The sequence below is a fragment of the Melampsora larici-populina genome (genome assembly GCF_000204055.1).
Source record: "Melampsora larici-populina 98AG31 unplaced genomic scaffold MELLAscaffold_24, whole genome shotgun sequence".
NCBI classification, from domain to species: domain Eukaryota; kingdom Fungi; phylum Basidiomycota; class Pucciniomycetes; order Pucciniales; family Melampsoraceae; genus Melampsora; species Melampsora laricis-populina.
Genome location: NW_006768788.1, coordinates 1000621 through 1019142, shown reverse-complemented (window position 1 = coordinate 1019142; position 18522 = coordinate 1000621). Strand labels below are relative to the sequence as shown.

Here is an 18522-nt window from a genome sequence, read left to right as displayed (position 1 = left end):
TACGTTAAGACAACTTTTGCAAATTGGCTGAAAGGAAAGGGTATTGTACACGAACACTCTAATCCATACGAACCAGAACAAAACGGAGTCGCAGAAAGACTCAACCGCACGATCAGCGACATGGGTAGGACGATGCTGGCGGCTTCGCATCTACCGCAGTTGTTTTGGTCGTTTGCGTACGTGGCAGCTTGTTACCTCCATAACAGGTTACCAAATACTTTGACTGGAAACAAAACCCCTTATGAGTTATTTTACGGCCAAAAACCACAGCTCGATATCATTCGAACCTTCGGAGCAACGGCTTTTGTTCATCAACACGACGCTCAAAGACAAGGGAAGTTGGATGAGAGAGGTAGAAAATGTGTTATGGTTGGTTACCTTGAGGGTAGTAAGGGGTGGGTGTTTTATGATGCTGGATCAAAGGTTCTGCTGAAGACTGGTATAGCGACGTTCCCTTACGAGGATAAATTCTCTAATCCCACTATCGAAAATACCCCGACCACGCCAACTTCTTCGACATCCCTCAACAGAATACTAGATCTACCACCAAAGAAGGGAGGTTTGGAATTTATCGTCAACGCCTTACGACTCGGTGACTTTTCAGGTGAAATGAAAGCACAAGCGGAAGACGCTCTAGTCGAATCTCTAACAAGCAGGGTAGACCTGTCAGCTGGCATCAAAGAACCATTGACGTACTCAGCTGCGATGAAAGATGAATTTTCAAGAGAGTGGAACAAGGCAATGGAGGCTGAACTGAATGCAATGGAGGAGATGGGAGTATGGAAAATTGTTGATAAGCCTGATAACGTCAATGCACTAGGCCTGAAATGGGTTTACAAACATAAGCAACTGGACTCAAACGGAACACCAATAAAATTTAAAGCACGGCTTGTAGCTCAAGGTTTTTCTCAAAAAGAAGGCATCGACTACGATGAAACTTTCGCGCCGACCGCGTGCATGGCATCTCTACGTTTCCTCTTAGTTCTAGCAGCGAGAATGGGGTGGGAGGTACATTCGTTTGACGTGACGGCAGCATACTTACACAGCGACATCACAGGAAAGGTCTATTTCAAATTACCACCGGGTGCTATGGAGGAAGCTAGAAAGGCAAACAAGATTTTAGAAGCGGTGAAGGATCTCTATGGGACGAAGCAGGGTGCACGTTGTTGGTGGAAGCACTTCGAGAAGATTTTGAGAAAGTTAGGTTTCAATCCTTGTCAGTTCGATCAGTCATTGTATTTCTGTAAGAGGGGTGATGGAATCTGTATAATCTGGGCTCATGTTGACGATGGAGCGGTGACGGGTAACAGTGTAGAGTTATTAAGAGAGGTTGCAAAGGCTTTGACGGAGGATCTGAAAATTAGATGGTCTGAGACTTTAGATTGCATAATCGGAATTGATGTGAAGAGGCTCGAGGATGGATCCTTTCAACTTTCGCAGGAGGGTCTCACGAACAAGATCATCAACTCGTTTCTGGAGACACCGGGTAAAGCGTCCACGCCGTTAAACCCTTCAGCCTTGCCGACGTCGCCAGTGGAAGAAGAAGAAGATATCGACAAAACAAGGTTCTTATCGGTGATTGGCAGTTTGAACTATCTTGCTGTAGGAACAAGACCTGATTTGACGTATGCAACTAATTTTTTGGCAAGATTTTTGGCTCGGCCAACAACTCAACACTGGACAGCAATCCAAAATGTTCTGCGTTATCTAAAGACTACCGGTTGTATCAAATTACATTTGAAGCCTTTAATGGGGGAAGTCAAGACAGGTTTGCATACTTATGTCGACGCAAACTGGGGTGGAGAATATTCAAAATCTGTCCATGGATTCACAACATTTTTTCTAGGATGTCCTTTAGCTTGGAGTTCCAAACGTCAAGGGTGTGTAGCAACGTCGACTTGTCACGCGGAGTATATGGCTTTGGGAACAGCGGCGAGGGAGGCAGTTTGGTTGAGAAATTTAGTAGGAGAGGTGTTGGGTGCAATGGGACCGGTAAAGATGTTTTGTGACAATACTGCGGCGATTCACGTTTCAAAAGATAATTCATCAAATAAACGAACAAGGCACACGGATAGGGAGTTTTACTATGTGAATGAACAATTATTTAAGGGCACAGTGACTTTGCATTGGGTAGAATCAAAGCATCAAAAGGCGGATATACTTACAAAAGCATTAGGACCTATGCTCTTCGCAGCTGGAAGGAAGAATTTAATGTTGACGGAATGATTCATGTTTTTTTTCTTAAATTTCTTATTTTTTTGTTTTTATTATTTCATTTTTTTGTTGTTTATGTTGTTCGGGAGAGGTTGTCTGAGGCTTGTCGTGGGGGGGGTGTTGTAGAGAGGTGTGTGCGTGCACGACTGCGCCTCAGCCAGTCACGTGATCGTTGTACAGTTCTAGTAGATGTAGTCTCTCCTCCTCGGCCGAAGCTTCCACATCATCATCTGTGTGGAAGCCAACTCCTTGGAGAGAGAACTGACGTGTCCGTCGTCCTATTCGCTATACTATCTTGGTCACTGGAGACTCTGGAGTGGTATGATCCTTTGGTATTGGAATCGATCACTTGGACACATGGAACATTTCTTGGCTTACGGATCAAGGAACTACGATAGACATCACCCATTGAGCATAGTCAACATGGTGAAACATTGCCAAAACATTAAACATATTGACCATGAATGCTACCAAAGCGCGCGAGAAGGTTGTACTCAGCTGGATCACATTACATGACTCGTCTACATAGGCTCAATGATCGAGGACGAAACTGACCTCAGACAAATCCCAAGCATACATTCGTGTTTAGTTTATGTAGTAGGCAAAGTTTTGTAAAATATATAGGTTGATATCCATCTTCAGATTTCTTGGACATACAATTTGATGTATTCATGCGCTGATGGTTTGTTGAAAGAGTTGTTATTGTGTAATGTATATCGCCATTCCCTTTAAGTATCTTTCCAAACAATCTGGTGAGATCATGATCGCAAGTCCAAAATCAAAGCCCTAGCTGTACACAGATAGAAACATAGATGTTTCCCTCCTTGTTTTTTGGACAGCTTTCAAACTACCTGAAGCAGAGCCTGAGGGCCATAAGTATACGCCTGTTGAAATTATCATTATTATCAGATTTTCATCATCTTTTGTGAATTGATTTTGGACTTTGAAATAACTAGAAGAAACGTATCGAGGCCAAGCCTTCTTGAAACAAGCTCAAAAATCTGACACCGTGATATGATTAGTACGTCTGATAATTTTGTGATATGCAACATTTCCTCATGCTTCACCTTTTCCAAGTGCAGTCAAAGCGCGCATTCATCATATCAACCCCTCCGTTCTCCTTGGCATCAGCTTGTACCGTACTCATGCCGGAGTTTTGACTTCGTAAGTTTGTTGAACAAATTTATTTGCCAGGTAATTTGCATTAAAACCTTTCTCTGACGGTATCCTTCCGCCTTGGACTTATTGTTAAACAGGGAGGGATGGACGTGGCAAGTAGCAGTGTTCACAGACCAATTCCGCATAGCAAGTGTTATCTCTAAAAGACTGCAGAAAGCCGCGCCCATCTTCTTATGAATTTGGTCTTTCCTTTAAGCATTCAGAGTAGAGCTTCTTCTATAAATTCCCTTCTATTTCATTACCAACTTTTCTTCCTACACTCCAACGAAACTCATTCTAGCTTCCATTTATATCATTGCCTCGTGTATATCTGTATATCAATTTTGATTCGAGATCATTAAATTTGAACATATTTGTTTTCCAAATCAACCCATTTATTTCAACTTTTTGTTTACCAATCATACAAGGAGTCCTTTAATCTCTTTCATAACTACCAAAAAATATGTTATCTTATCTTTCACCTCGTTTCATGACTCTTGCTTTACTCATCACAATGATGTTTGGAGCTTATAATGGAATTCCATGTGACAACAAAGTACAAAATGAAGCAGGAAGAACCATAGAAGAAGGACCAAGACCATTGAATGATTTACCTTCGAGTCAATCAGAACCTCAAGATTTCACTCCTGTAAGTTTGATTCGAATCCTTCTTGGATCCTATATCATCGTTTTTTCCAATCAGATCTTTTTCTTTTTTGAAATTCATTAGCTTCGAAAACAAAGACCTGTACAAGATCGACTGGTCCGACGACAAAATGGATCTATGGGAGGATATTATACTAAGAAAAATCATTGATCGTGGCACTGCCAACATAGATGCCTCGGGTTGCGGAATCCGAGGCATCATCGGAGGTAAAACCTCGGACAAGGTCTGTCCGAGGTTTTTGTCCGAGGTAATCTTCTGCGCTGGGAGTTGCCTCGGATCAAAACCTCGGACAGCTTCTGTCGGAGGTTGGTAATCCGATAATACCTCGGATTTTCCAATCCGAGGTAAATATGTTGGCGGTGTGGTGTTGGTCACTAACGGTGTTGGAAATTTATGGCACATCGAATGATGGACATCTTGATCACTTGACAAGCATCATACCAATATCTCTTTTTGATTTCTTTGATAGAAAGATTTGTATATATATAAATGTAAAAAGCATGAGTTGAGACAATAAAGAATATTCATCAGTTTCAGTAGAAATTTCTTGACAAAGTACAACTGGTTTTCCAATGATTTTTATCAACAACCAAAGACATTTGGAAATCATAAGTAACAATAATAGAATGAGTTTTGAAAATGATTATTCTTCTAAACTCCGAAGTAAACATTGAATAAAAAAACTTGCAATCTCTCTCAAAAACCTGGCAAGGAATGTACTTCATAAAAAATGACTTTTTTCTCTAAGAAGCAAATGTCAATGAACTTTCTCTAATTCTTAATCTACATGATCTATTAGTGACCCATCCTAAAATTGCTCCACGACTCATCATACCTAACCAAAACACAGATTTAAACAAGATCAGCTTTTCCTCTAAACCTCTCAAGTTCAACATTTCATCTTGAAAGAAGATCTACTAACCTTCTTCATCAACACTGATACAATCACCCTTTCTACAATTATTTTTAGAGAGGAGAAGGATTGGAGCTATTGAATGTGGGTATGCTAGAGTATCATATACTCAAGAAAGTGTCTTTATCTTCTGGAATGTAAACTCCCGCCGGCTTGCCCTCATTCCAGACTTCTAAATTCAAGTCTTCAAATTAGATGACATTTGACTTTTCATAGTCTTTTTTCCGTTCAATTGAGGAGAGTACTTCCAACGGTGCGGACCTTCTAACAGGGCAAACCGCAACTGCAGCTGGACCACGCAATCACAATATTTATCAGCTACTCCGCTGTCTCATAGGTGCACAAGATTTATGCAAAAGTACCAAAGTACAGTACAACCTTTGATTGTGCTGTAGGAAGTTCTTGGTAAGACGTCATAGAGAATCTATAGCAATTCTTACACTATTGGTCCCAATTTGTTTTACTTACAATAATGGTACTATGAGCCTTTTCAAGTTCAGGAACACAGTTTTGTCGAATATAGTCAATAAGTCCAATGGTATCTTTTATAGATTCCTCCACCAAATTTTGCTTATAACTTTCAGATGTTTCATTCCGATCCATCTACAACCACCAAAAAACAAAATATCAAATCAACCATCATCCTTGGAGCAAAAAAAACAATCTTTCTGGGTTTTTCGCGGTTCAACTCACATTACATTTTCCAATAAATGCACGTGGACCAGCATTAAAACAAACTTGACTTGAAACTTTAGAAGCCGAAAGATGTATCGAACTAAAATAACAACAAGTAGTTGTACCTGAATTCAATAATCTCTTGACAACTTTTTCAAAAATCCTTTGTGAATAACCCTTAGACAAATACTTTGTTTCTTCTAAAAAGGTTACATTCTTAAGCCAATCAAGTACTAAACCGTCATCAAACAAATTTTTAAGTTGGAAATCAATGAGTCTTGAGTCTTTGATTGGGTATGAAAGGTTTCGGATTGGGTGCTCACATTCGTATTGTTGTCCAACTGCTACGTTCGTGTACTGTACAGTATCTAAAAACCTCATAAAGATCTCATTAAACATCCAAGCAAACCTTTCCAAACCCCATGAAAAAATCAAGAACTCACGAGTATGAGTATCAATAAAGCCAAGTAAAAGAAACTCTCCATTTCTCAATCTAATCAACCACAATCGATCAACATCTTCTGCTTGAATCCATTTCTTTTTCAATAAACATTGAATCACATCACTTTTTCGATTGCATTCTTGATTTGTTAAGTTTTCTTTTTCGATCCCAATGATCTTTCCATTTGAATTAAAAACAATGAAACCGGTTTTGATGATTTCTAGGTCTTCTGGTGAGATCGAATGAATGAATGATCCTATCAAGACTGGGATTGTTCCGGACTGTATTGATTGACAAGTCGATCGAGAAGTTTAGTGATGTTCGATTGAGATAGGTGTGTGTGTGAGTGAGTAGAATTGTGAAGAACAAAAAGGTGATACAGGGTTGACTTACATTCAGTTGGATCAGATAAAGTAGAGGTACCAGCCGATTTACGAGCTCGATCACGAGCACGTTGTTTGGCGCGTCCCTTTTTAGTTGAAGTTGAGATGGCAGTAGAAGGTGTTCGATGTGATGGAATGTTCGGAGTGGTTTGTGAATCGCTTTCTGAATCTGATTCGATTGATTGGACTGCCACTAAACTCACCATGAAAGAGATTGGGTCAGTATATTTATTATGGAACGATGAGTTGAATGGGTCTATCGACTTACAAGCTTGAAATGAACCACCAGTTGAGAAACCAGGTTTGAGTGAATTGGTTTGATTTGATTTTGGCATCGTACTTGATTGATTGATTGGTTTGAGGAAGTGCTACTTTGACTGCTGAGCTGGTATTTCCTTGACTCTTCCCTGTCGTTTGTCTCCAACCCTCTTGACCCAAATATGAAAGGTAATCAAAAGCTTAAGTACTACTTACTTACTCATGAAGACTGACAGTCGACGTTAAGGGGTTAAATACTCAATCAACAAACATTCAAATTTTAACAATTCATCTGGATCCATTCACCCTTTTGGTATTTTAGTTTCAGGAGTTCTTCTCAAGTTGAACGAACTTCTTACACTATATCTCTCATTTGAACAATCCATATATCATCTCGAGTGGACTCAATCCATGCAGTCTTATAGCAAAACATATCATTACCCATCTTCAATGACCTACGTACCTGTCATGTGTTTCTGAGAAAATGGAAGGATTTTGATAAAGAGCTGTGACGCGTTCAGCTTAAGGCTATCAATCAACTTTTGATTCATTCAAACTACTCTTGATCACACATTGGATTGTTTCCGTGTGATAACTACGCCTGAATACGCATCAAGAAGAAGAAAGCTCCGAGATAATAGCAAACAGAATTTGGACTCCGTGTGATCGGACACCTGGGCGGAAAATCCTTTACTTCCTCTTAGACTCGTGTAGACCTTGTCGATGAGAGAGGGCAACAAACAAATCATTGTCCTACTCATCTAGCGTAGGGCTGTTCAATCATCTGTGAATCGGATATAATGCAGATATCTCGGAGAACGAGAGACTCAGTACGAGATATTCCAGTCGAAACTCACAAACCAGCCACTTCAAACCGAACAATTCCTTACAAGCAATGATCACTAGGATTGTTAATCCCACGAGACTTATACTTCTTTGATGCATAACTGAGCTGTGCCAAAATACAATATATGACCATTCCGGATCAAGGCAGATCTTGAAGCTTTGAAATATCTTGCCTTCTTTTTGGAGTTCTTGAGATGAGAAGATCACATTGATTTCAATTATCATGACTCGACGTGAGTCTGATCAACAAAAGTCAATTTTTGTTACTAGACTCGCTGAGCTGCCTGTAGAAATCATACGACTTCATCAACATCGTATTCAGTACACTGAAGAGTGCAACTTCAAGTAAAGCTGAAGCAGAATGAGTCCAAAGAACTTCCTCTTCCAGTCTCGGTTTGTGGTTTGGTATGAATGCGAGATACCGGACTGGACTCTGAGATCAAATCGATACATTGAAATTGACTAGCTTTGAGGATATAAACGCTTGTTTACACCACCAAAACTGCCACAAGAAACTCCCACTCAGAAACTCAGAAGAACCCATGATGTTTAAGACATACACAATTCAGAACTTCCTCCTCCAGTCTCAGTTTGGAAGTTTGGTATAAATACAAAATACCGGACTGGACTCTGAGATCAAATCGATCCATTGCAGTTGATTGGCTTTGAGCATATAAACAGATTTTGCACCACCAGAAATGCCACAAGAAACTCCGACTCAGAACCTCAGAAGATCCCACAAATCGTAAATTTCTCCAAAAATAATGGGAAACTCTTTTAAGACATAAATGTTTTTCCCAGTTTTTGTTCAATGTAGACCTTCAAACTAAGACTAAGGTTTTAAAACTTTACCATTTTGTTCTCCGAAAGGCAATATCAGACTACTAAAGCCAAGAATTTTGAAAAGAAAGTCTTAAGTTGTCAAGAAAGGCTTTGAGTACATTTCTTGTCGAGTAATTTTGCAGATCCGATGAATAACATCTTGTGTCAAAAAAAATCATCTAAAATAACCAATTGGTATATGAAGACTCGCTACATGACAGAAACCCAGGGGAAAAATCTAATGTTCAGGACCTCTGAATCTTTTCCAGTGCTTATAGATAAGATTATCTCTTATGGGTTCCTGATGGGATGAAGATACGACACAGTTGTAACTTGAACAGATATCTCCGGGTATTCCTACCTAGCTGCTTAGTGTTACGATGGAACGCTCCGTTTTGAAAAGCATATGACAACTCCAATCGATGATGGAAAGCTTCTCTGGCTGAGAAGAGGGGATAGTGAATGTAGGGAATTTAATCGTGTTGTGAAACTTGGATATGAACTTTGTATATATATATATATAAGCAAATTCCCTCCTGCCTCCGCACCTGTTGTTTTTGTAATGTGGTCTTGAATGATAAGTCTGACCGATAATCATATACAAACCAATTGTAAAGAATAAGTTTCAGTTGAAGCGAGGGCTATTGATTTTTATACTTTAATGAATGACTCCTTGCCCCTCTCAATCCCAACTACTTGTTACCATGGAATACTTGAGGGCCACCCATCTGACCAAGTCGGCAGATCCAAGAGCGACACATGCACAGTTCCTCACCTATATGGTTGATTTTTCATCATTTGTTTTATCAAAAAAATAGAGAGAGTTATAGTGATCAAGCATTGCGGATCCCGGATGGATACCATTTACTGCTGAGATGCTTAAGCTTTGCTGAAGTAAAAGGTATGGTGTTTTTGGCGCAATCTTCGGATTTTGAACTATTCAGTGAATCTCCTTGTGGATATGAAGCTGAATGAAGCGCGATCTACGATATGAAAGAGGAGCATTGAAAAATGAGAAGCAAAATAGATTTTTAGCCTAGCTACCTGACATTTATCCAGCTCTTTGAGAAATCAATGAAAAGCTATCGGACCTGTGAGAATAGGAGATGATTTTGACGATCAGAACACGAGTTGAGTTTAAAGATTGAGAAGAGAGAAATATCTCTTTGCATGTCTTCCCTTGAAAGATTCGCCAGAAAAAAGGTCCCAGCTGCAGACAGAGGCAGGTAGTACTAGAACGCTCGGTCAATCGTCATGGGAGTATTATGAAAGCTCCACAATCCAAATTAGTGAATGGACACGTTGGTTAAATAATCCATTCGGTCTTGAGGGAAGCGTGTTTTTCAACCTCTGGACTCAAATAGTTTGAATTATCAAAATGTATCAATAGAGTGGATTGACGCAAGCTGGAGGTGGGTATCAACAATTGAGGTCGAGAAGGGGCAACTATATCACCTTTATCACATTATTATCTTTCTATCCAACACAGACTGATCAGCTCGCGTCAATCAGTACATATGTATTTCTTTGCGTGTATATAAGCTTTATGATCCAAACAAAAATAATGACTCACGTGACGCGCGTTGAAGCTGATCCGGCAACTCAGTATCTGAGCCATATAAATACCGCTCATCTTTCAGAGCGATCCGAATTTCACTTCATCATCCGTACCACCAGCTTCCGATTCCATTCCTCCAATCCCCCTTTCACTTTTCTTTACCTTTCACTTCCAATCTCACTTAACAAACTTCTCCGATTTCAAAAATGTCTCTTCCCCAGTTTAAAAAGATTTCCTTTCGTGATAGTCTTCTCGCTTTTCCATTCTATTTGGTCGTTGCCTTCTGTCTTCACGCCGCCTTATTAAACTTTGGTCATCTCGAACTTCATCCTGTCACCAACTTCTTCACCGTCTTTGTCTTCGACATTATCTTTACCACCTTCACCTTTCCTCTCTTCTACTTTCTCTACTCTTCCTTCATCGATTTCTTATCCTGGATGATGGATCGTCGCTCTCGTAACCAAGATCTCGACATTCCTCTCCATCGATTTTATCCTGCCATCTCTCCACCTATCGCTTGTTTATGGGCTCCTTTGATTAACGTTACTCGTCCTACTGAACCTCCTTTGACCAACTTACCACCACCTTTTCCCATGCAGGACCCCGACTTTCTTCGTACTATCTATGAGCCTCGTCTTAGACAATATGTACCCCCGATTCAATTATTCGAGGTCTCTGAATCATCTGAAGTCGAAGTATCGAGGCCCTTTGTTCTATTCGACCTCTCAGACACTACCTCTTCACCATGTATGTCTCCTTCTCCTTCTCCTTCTCCTTCTCCTTCTCCTTGTCTTTCCCTTCCTCTTCTCATTTGATCATTTACTGATTTGTTTGATTTTGCTCGATTTCAATCACAGCTCAATTTTGTGCGGTGAATGTAGATGAAAACATCTTGGGCTTTGTTCCATTGGATTGAGGTGAGCACTTCTTTCCTTTCATTCTTATGAGTTGTGTACTGATTTCTTTCCATTTCTTCATCATGTATAGTTTGATCTTGACTATTTCACATCCTCTCATTTTCTCTATTCCTCCATGTCTATGATCTTTGGACATGAGAATTAGCGGATCCTTCCGTCTTTGCTCGTTCACTTAAGGAAGAGCAAGATGACTACGCCGAATGTCCTGGTGGTGAAGGAATGCACCAGGATGATAAAAATTGTAATCAATTTCTCTCTCGATGAATATCTTGTTCAAACTGCCTTATCAACTTCTTCACGTACACTCCTTGTCTTTATTATTTTTTGTAAAACAGTTTTCATCTTCTCTCAACTGTCAATCGTTTCTAAAAAAAAATATACATGTATTGGTTTTTTGTTATTCATTTTGGGTCTGCTTCATTGATAACTCGTTATTGTTTGTTGCTAAACTCCTAAAACGTGCCCAATTGACCCGGTTTCCAAAATGATGAGAGCCTCAGTGAACTTTGATGTAAGTTAGACTCGATCTGAGATTTGAGAGAAATATCTTTGTGTGACAGGATCTGATGTTAATCGTTGCAAAAGATCCTCAACCCACTGAAACAAACACCCTATCTACAAGTATCTTTGGGAATAAGAAGATTTGAAAATATTCACTGTGCGTAGCTAAAGTATCATACCCTCGAGAAAGCGTTTTTATCTTGTGGAAAGTAAACTCCCGCCACTGGAGCTACGCCAAAGTCGTATCTTGCCCTGATTGCAGAGTCCTCGATTTGACTTTTCAAATGAAATGATATTTGACTTTTCATAGTCTTTTTTCCGTTCAATTGAGGAGAGTACTTCCAACGGTGCGGACCTTCTAACCGGGCAAACCGCAAGTGCAGCTGAACCACACAATCACAGTATTTATCAGCTACTCCACTGTCTCATATTGCACAAGATTGATGCAAAAGTACCAAAGTACAACCTATGATTGTGCTGTAGGAAGTTCTTGGTAAGATCTCATAGAGAATCTATAGCAATTCTTACACTATTGGTCCCAATTTGTTTTACTTACAATGATATACAACACACTTAAGAAAAAGATGATATAGAGATGTTTGTTCAAAAAGATTTCAAGTAATTATTAATCAAATTATTGAGAAATTTTACAAATTAATAATGAAAGAAGGATGAAAAGAAAAAGAATATCAATCCATAATCATCTTACAGTCAATCTCAAATTCAAATCTCAATTTCTAAAAAGAGAGAAGAAAAAAACAAGAAAGAACGAGGACCGAAAAATCAAAGACAAAAAACCTCTAGGACAACCAAAAAAGAATCATTAAATACTTATTAACCCACTCTAGTGCGCATGGTTTGGCGAGTTGGTACCATTCGTCCCATGGCTTAGGAATTGGAAGAGATGGGGAACTTTTCATAGTTAGAGACAAGCAATGCAAACCATTTTGATCGAAGCATAGAAAAATTGGAGGGTTGTCATTTACAGGACTGTCCAGAGGGAATGCTGAAAAGGTTCCATTACCAGGACCATAGACGCAGAATAACCGCTGGTACGTGGTTGCGATGAGGTATAGCATTTGGGCCGAATTGAGCCGGAGGGTTGGGGTGTCCAACACTTCTGGCCTTTGAGTTCTGATTAGCGAGATGTGTTCAGGGATACCCCCATCGCCTCTCTTGCGTGAATTAAGTGAGATTCATAAAAATCGGGTTTTCCCAGTAGCTCAGCGATGAGCTCTTCTCGCACTGCATGCCAGTCATCTTCAGATTGTCCCAAACCGATTGCGATCGCGCGATAACCACAATGACCATCCGCTCGTGGGTTGGAGACTGAAGAAACATGGTTACAAAGCCAATGCGGTAGACGGGAGTCCTGTAAAAAGGTTGTATTGGATCAACCCGACTGTCAAGAAAAAATGCAAGGTGTGATGATTCCAATATGACGTACACACATTTTTGGTAACACATGTTCGGGCGGACCTCCAAGGTACACATACAGAAGTTGCATCTGTCGTAACTTCTGTCTTATTGTGCCTAGCGGACCTTCGAAGATGGGCCTCTCCTTGAACTTGGATTGCAACCTTGGCCTTCTTGGGTGGGAGAGTTTACGTTTGTTGGTTTAACAGTGAAATATCAATGTGTTTGTTGTAAAGACCAACTTACCTTTGAGGAGACTTGGATTGGAGAAATCGGGGTGTTTTCGTCCTGGTGATGGGCCAAGGGAGGTGGTAGCAATGATTCCAGCGCGAAGCTGCCATCACCTTCGTCAGCCTCACCGATAGTCGATAGCTGATCTGTGTTGCTGAGGTAAATATTGGTCGTTAAAGGCTAAAGAGAAAACGAGTGGTTGGTGTTGGATACTTGGGGTGATGACCGAACAAACAACTAACCTCAACTACTGTGCTTGCAGTGTGGGTGGTGGGGAAAAGTGTAGGTGAAGGCTAGTATACATATTCGATGTGTCGGTCAGTAAGGACTATTCCTTCATGAAATTTTGGACATTTCACTTACCAAACAGTCCGAGTCTGGAGCAGGCTCCGACTCGTAGTCTACCAAAGGGTCATGGCCTACTGAAGTTTCAAGGGTGTCTTGAATGTCTCGTGATTGATGCACCGGATGGGATTTGGGCAAAGGCGCGGGTTCTGAATTATAAAAAAGATCTGGGGCCTGTGTTGGGGGTGAGGGTGGTGGAGGTTCTTTCTTAACTCTTTTGCGTTTCTTCTTAACAATCAAATGTACCTCTTCGTCTGTCTGCTGAGTGTGGGTGTTTAGAACGGGTATGATGTTGATGTGGTAATGGATTGATCGGGATCTGGAGACCAAACTGCTTGAGAGTGAGGAAAAGTAGAATGTGACAAAGGTACGATGTTTGAAGCTCGCGGTTGAGGTTGGGGTAACGGTGGGTTAGTGTGTTCTTCACCTGGTGAAGTGAGGTGTGAGGATCCTATGACGACGTTGGGTGGGAAGTGATTGGTTGTTGAGGTTGGAATGGGTGAGTTGGGGGTTCAATATTTTGCAATGACCACTTCAATCTCAGCAAGGGCAACGGACCAAAGAGCTTCTGGAAGCCGAGATAACTGTTGTGATATCTAGAGCAATAGTGTGGGTTTGATATGTCAATAGATGTAAAAAGGTTTGTTAAGAGATTGGACTCACCACAACTGATCGTTGCTTGATGACTGTCAACGTGTTGACACGTGAATTGGTTGTTGGCTACAACATTAGGAGATTTTGATTTAATACACCGTAGGACATAGAATTCAAAAGATTGTTAGAATTGTACCAAAGATCCAATTGGTTCATGGTTGTGAGTGGGATTTTTGATCTTGATGATCCAGCACCCAACCAGAGGTAGTGATTTGGAGGTATCCTCATTCGTTACTAAAGCTTGAAGATAACTTGGAACATTGGGAGCAAGGACCTTAGATATAGTGAAGGCGAATGGACAGTCGGTTTTGCGGGAGGAGGAAGTGTTGGTTGGTTTATTTCCTGATTGTTGACATTCATATTGGACACTGATGGTTTCTAAGTTTTGTTTGTCTTTTTCGGAAGATCGTATGACAAGTTTGTATCCATTGGTGACAGCATGCTCTTTGAGTATTGTTTGCATTGCTGTTAAAGATGGTGCGGTAAGGTCATGTGGCGGAGGTTGAAGGAGGGTATTATTGTTGGTTGTGGTCATGTTGAAGGTTAACTTAGCGAAGTGGGTCTTTGGTCCGTTGATCAAGCTGGGGTCTATTGTTTAACAGTGGTAGGGTTGGGGTGTAACATGTGCGGGTGGGGGTATTCGTGTGTAAGGTGCAACTGGGGTTGTCTGGTGTACCAAGTTTGAAATTTGGGAGTTAGGGTAGGTTTTGACTGGCGTGGTGAGGATGGATGTGTGTAGCATCAAAAGGTATTTGTGAGGTGTGATATTAATGATAAGGTGGTGGGTTTGTGTATGAGGTGGTGGGTGATTTTACAATGGTGGTATGTTTTGAGGTTGTCTTGCTATTCAGATTTTAGATCGAGTTTGGTATTGGATGGGGTGGTGGGAAAGAAATGTATACAGTGGTGGGTTTTGACATCAAGGGTGGTGGACTACTTGTAGGGTGGTGTTGTGTGCTGTGTGGGCACTCGAGGCTGGTGTGGATCTCCTTAAGGGAAGATGGGACTTAGCCAAATTTGGAGGTCACCAGGATCCTTCTTAAGATGATGCATCATCTTGGCAGGGGAGGTCGAACCCCATTGGGTCATACAGACGTCTGTATGGCCCAATGGTATAGGGTACAAACATAACTGTACAGGTGCAAAAAACTTCAAGACCAATTTGTTGGACCATTTGTAATACTAAAATTCCATGGAAGCAACGCAGTAGAAGTAGCATTGACAGAGGAATTTGGGTGCAAACACCCAGTATTCCCAATTTCATTAATCAAGAAATTTCACCCTTCAGATAAAAGCAAATTCCCTGACAGGGAAATACCCAAGAAAGCTCCCATCAGGTTTGAGACTGACGGAGAAAAATTTTTCTCACATATAATAAAACAAAGAGAGACACAAGTCAATGGTAAATCTGCAACACTTTACCTTGTGAGGTACAAAAACAGGAGTGCAGATGAAGATGAGTGGCTCCCAGCTGATAAGGTACCCAATGGAAAACCCACCTTAAGGGACTTCAGAGCACAAAAAAGAGCCCATAAACCTTCTGAAAAGAAGTAATGACCTCCTTTGAGGGTGGGGAATGTCAGCCCTGAGTACACATACATGTACCCAAAACTAACTTGTAACATTAAAAACATTATGTGTAAAATTAATTACATGTACATACTGAGCTTAAACGGTATGTAGCATGTAATACAATGTACCAAAACACTTATTACATATACATGTGCACTTAAAACAACATGTAATATGTAATAAAACACCATTTACACCTCATAACTCAGTGTCAAGAGTTAAAATGCTTATATTACATATTACACATAACATGTATATGTAATCAAACACTGTTAATAATAATCATTAACACATAGTAATGATTAGCCCTGAACCAATGTAGTGATAATAACAAATATCACTACAGTTAGGTTTAGAGAGAAGAGTATATAAACCCCTCCTCTCTCAGCCTTCAGACAATCCCCCAAGCAATTTATTACACCCATCTTTTAAAGAACCCTTTAAAGTTCAATTGAAGTACACAATCAAAAGTCTTATAATAATAAGACTAGTGATTCACTTCATATCTTTAAAGCAGCTTCCTGACTAAAAGATAAAGTAATCTCTTCCTTCCCCTTTCTGGATCCTCTACTTTCCCTAAGTAGAACATCTCTAGGTTAGTGACCTTCCAATTAACTTCAAGGTTAGTTACCTCTTGAACAACTACAGGTTAGTGACCTATATCAACTCACAGGTTGGTGTACCTTCTGAACAACCGTAGGTTAGTGACCTATATCAACTCTCAGGTTGGTGTACCTTCTGAATAACCATAAGTTGGTGACTTTGTAACAACCAGACTAGTGACTCTATACCTCACTCTTCAATCAGTCATTTGAAGATTGAAGGAAAGCCCTGGATCCAGCTGTCATATTCCTTATAATTATAATCTCCTCTTCAGGAGTCATTTAACTGTAGCCTGTCTGGATTTACCCAAACAGGCCAGACCCCTTCTCCTTCCCTCCTCTTCTTCCCTATAATCTTATTGTAATTACATTATATTGAAATATACATATAATTATTTGAGATTACAAACTACCCTGACCACCTTTAGTGAGCATTGAGTATCCTTTTGAATACCCAACCCTCACAAATACTATTACATAAGTTATAAAACCTAACTTGCCCAAATTGGTGAGCCTTGAGCACTCAATAGAGTTCCCAACCCTCACAACAAGACAGAAGGTTGAAGATTCAAGGTTTGTAGAATCAGGCTTTTAAAAAGTTTAAAAGTTTCTAGGAAGATGAAATGAGCAATCTGTAAAGTTGTTAAATGTTAAAGTGATGATTCAAATCTGGTGTGATCTTTGCCCACAAATTGTGGTTTTAAGGTTAGGTTAATTACAGTAACACAGTTACTATTGGGTCATAAGTATATTTCACTTGTTACATATGTGTTGGGGTTGGGAAATACAGCTATTTCAACAAAGATTCTTTTTTTTAACTCTCATCAATGTGCAAAACCCCGGTTTTGTCCCTCACCTGATTTTGTCTCTTGGTGAATTGGAAGAATACAAGTTGTCATTCTTTGTTGGTACAGCTGTATATGTAGCTTTGGTTCACATCAAAGTTGTGTACATACACATTCTCTGATGTAAGTATTGCACCTGTTACATACATATGACAAATTATATGTAACTGGACTCTTGAAACTGAGCCTTGAGTTGTAGCTAGTGCCGAGAAGTGTGTAATTTTGGACCGGATATTTTGAAAATGTAATGATTTTCATATTTGATTTTGTGTGATGGTGGTACATTATGCACCACAACCAATCAATTCAGCCAAAATATGCAATACAAAACACAATCATTTGTTTGAACATGCATCCAGCATGCTTGAGAAAAGGCCAGCATTCTCAAAATTTGGAACAGAGAAAGCAAGTCAAGTTTGATCCACCCAAGCCTTGGCTCAATCTACCCAGCAATCTGGATATGGCCTCTGATTGTCAATCAAGTTTATTGTCTCCCTCCAAATCCAAAACCGATTTTGTTTCATCATCTGCCTTGGACAACAACAATTTGTGGAACCTTTCTGATTTCAGCTCAACACTCTCTCTGACTCTGATTCAAACTCACTCTCCGGCTTTGATACATGTGACTTCAAGAGGCCAAGGACTTGTTTGAAAGACTCAGGAAAACCAGTCCTCTGGCAACTATCCATTGCTTCTTTCGTCATGCTGATGGAAAGATGTATGAACTTGTGTATCTTCATCTTGTCTTGATTTCAAAGTTTTCTTTGCTCATCCCGACTTTGTTGATGTGCCCAGAGAGGCTATGAAAGCCCAACCTGCCCCAACCCCAAAACTCAGCTTTACAAGTCTCATTGAGCAGTTTCACTCAAATCGGAAACTGATGCCAATTCAAGATGATTTTTTTTCCTTTTTTTTTGTATTTTCATCAACCATGGATGTTTCCTTTCCATTTTTGGATTGCATACTCATTGTATCACCAGCAATTCATAACATATTTAGTTATCAATTTTTATTAAGAATTACATTTTTCAGAGGCCAATTTGTAAAGCTGTAGAACCCAAGTAAAACAAGAATACGTAATTTTCATGTTTTGATTGCATTTCCTCATTGCCACTGATGCCAGGGTTTCAACAGTATCCTTGGCTCCCAAATCGAGTGAGTTTTGTGACTTGGCATTGATTTTCCAGAAATTATCCGCTCAGTCCAAGATTACAGCCGTTCCAACAATTAACGGCAGAATTCTTTGATCGTGTGTTGCTCTCAAGGTTAAATCTAGAGAGGTCAAAACTGGATTAAACCCAGTTTTGCACGCAAATGAACAAGGAGGCCTGGGAGACCTGTCACTTTGAGCCGGCTTTAACTAGTTTTTGACTTTTAGATTAAATTTGGATGCAACACACCAATGAAGATTTCTGCTGTTAATTGTTGGAACGGCTGTACATGCTTCTCGGGACTAGCAGATGATGGGTAGTGCCTAAACGTGTGAAATCAGGTAATTTGAGA

At 40.1% G+C, this 18522-nt stretch overlaps 1 protein-coding gene across 1 annotated transcript; it reads right to left on the bottom strand.

The window, feature by feature from the left end:
- Positions 1–5304: 5304 nt before the first annotated feature.
- On the bottom strand, positions 5305–6951 carry MELLADRAFT_56427 (uncharacterized protein; the record flags this gene model as incomplete). The annotated part of the gene is made up of 6 exons (XM_007411252.1): positions 5305–5555; positions 5646–5860; positions 5951–5995; positions 6071–6350; positions 6463–6645; positions 6721–6951. The coding sequence occupies 3 exons, from the start codon at positions 6785–6787 to the stop codon at positions 6259–6261; spliced, it is 342 nt and encodes a 113-aa protein (XP_007411314.1).
- Positions 6952–18522: the final 11571 nt, after the last annotated feature.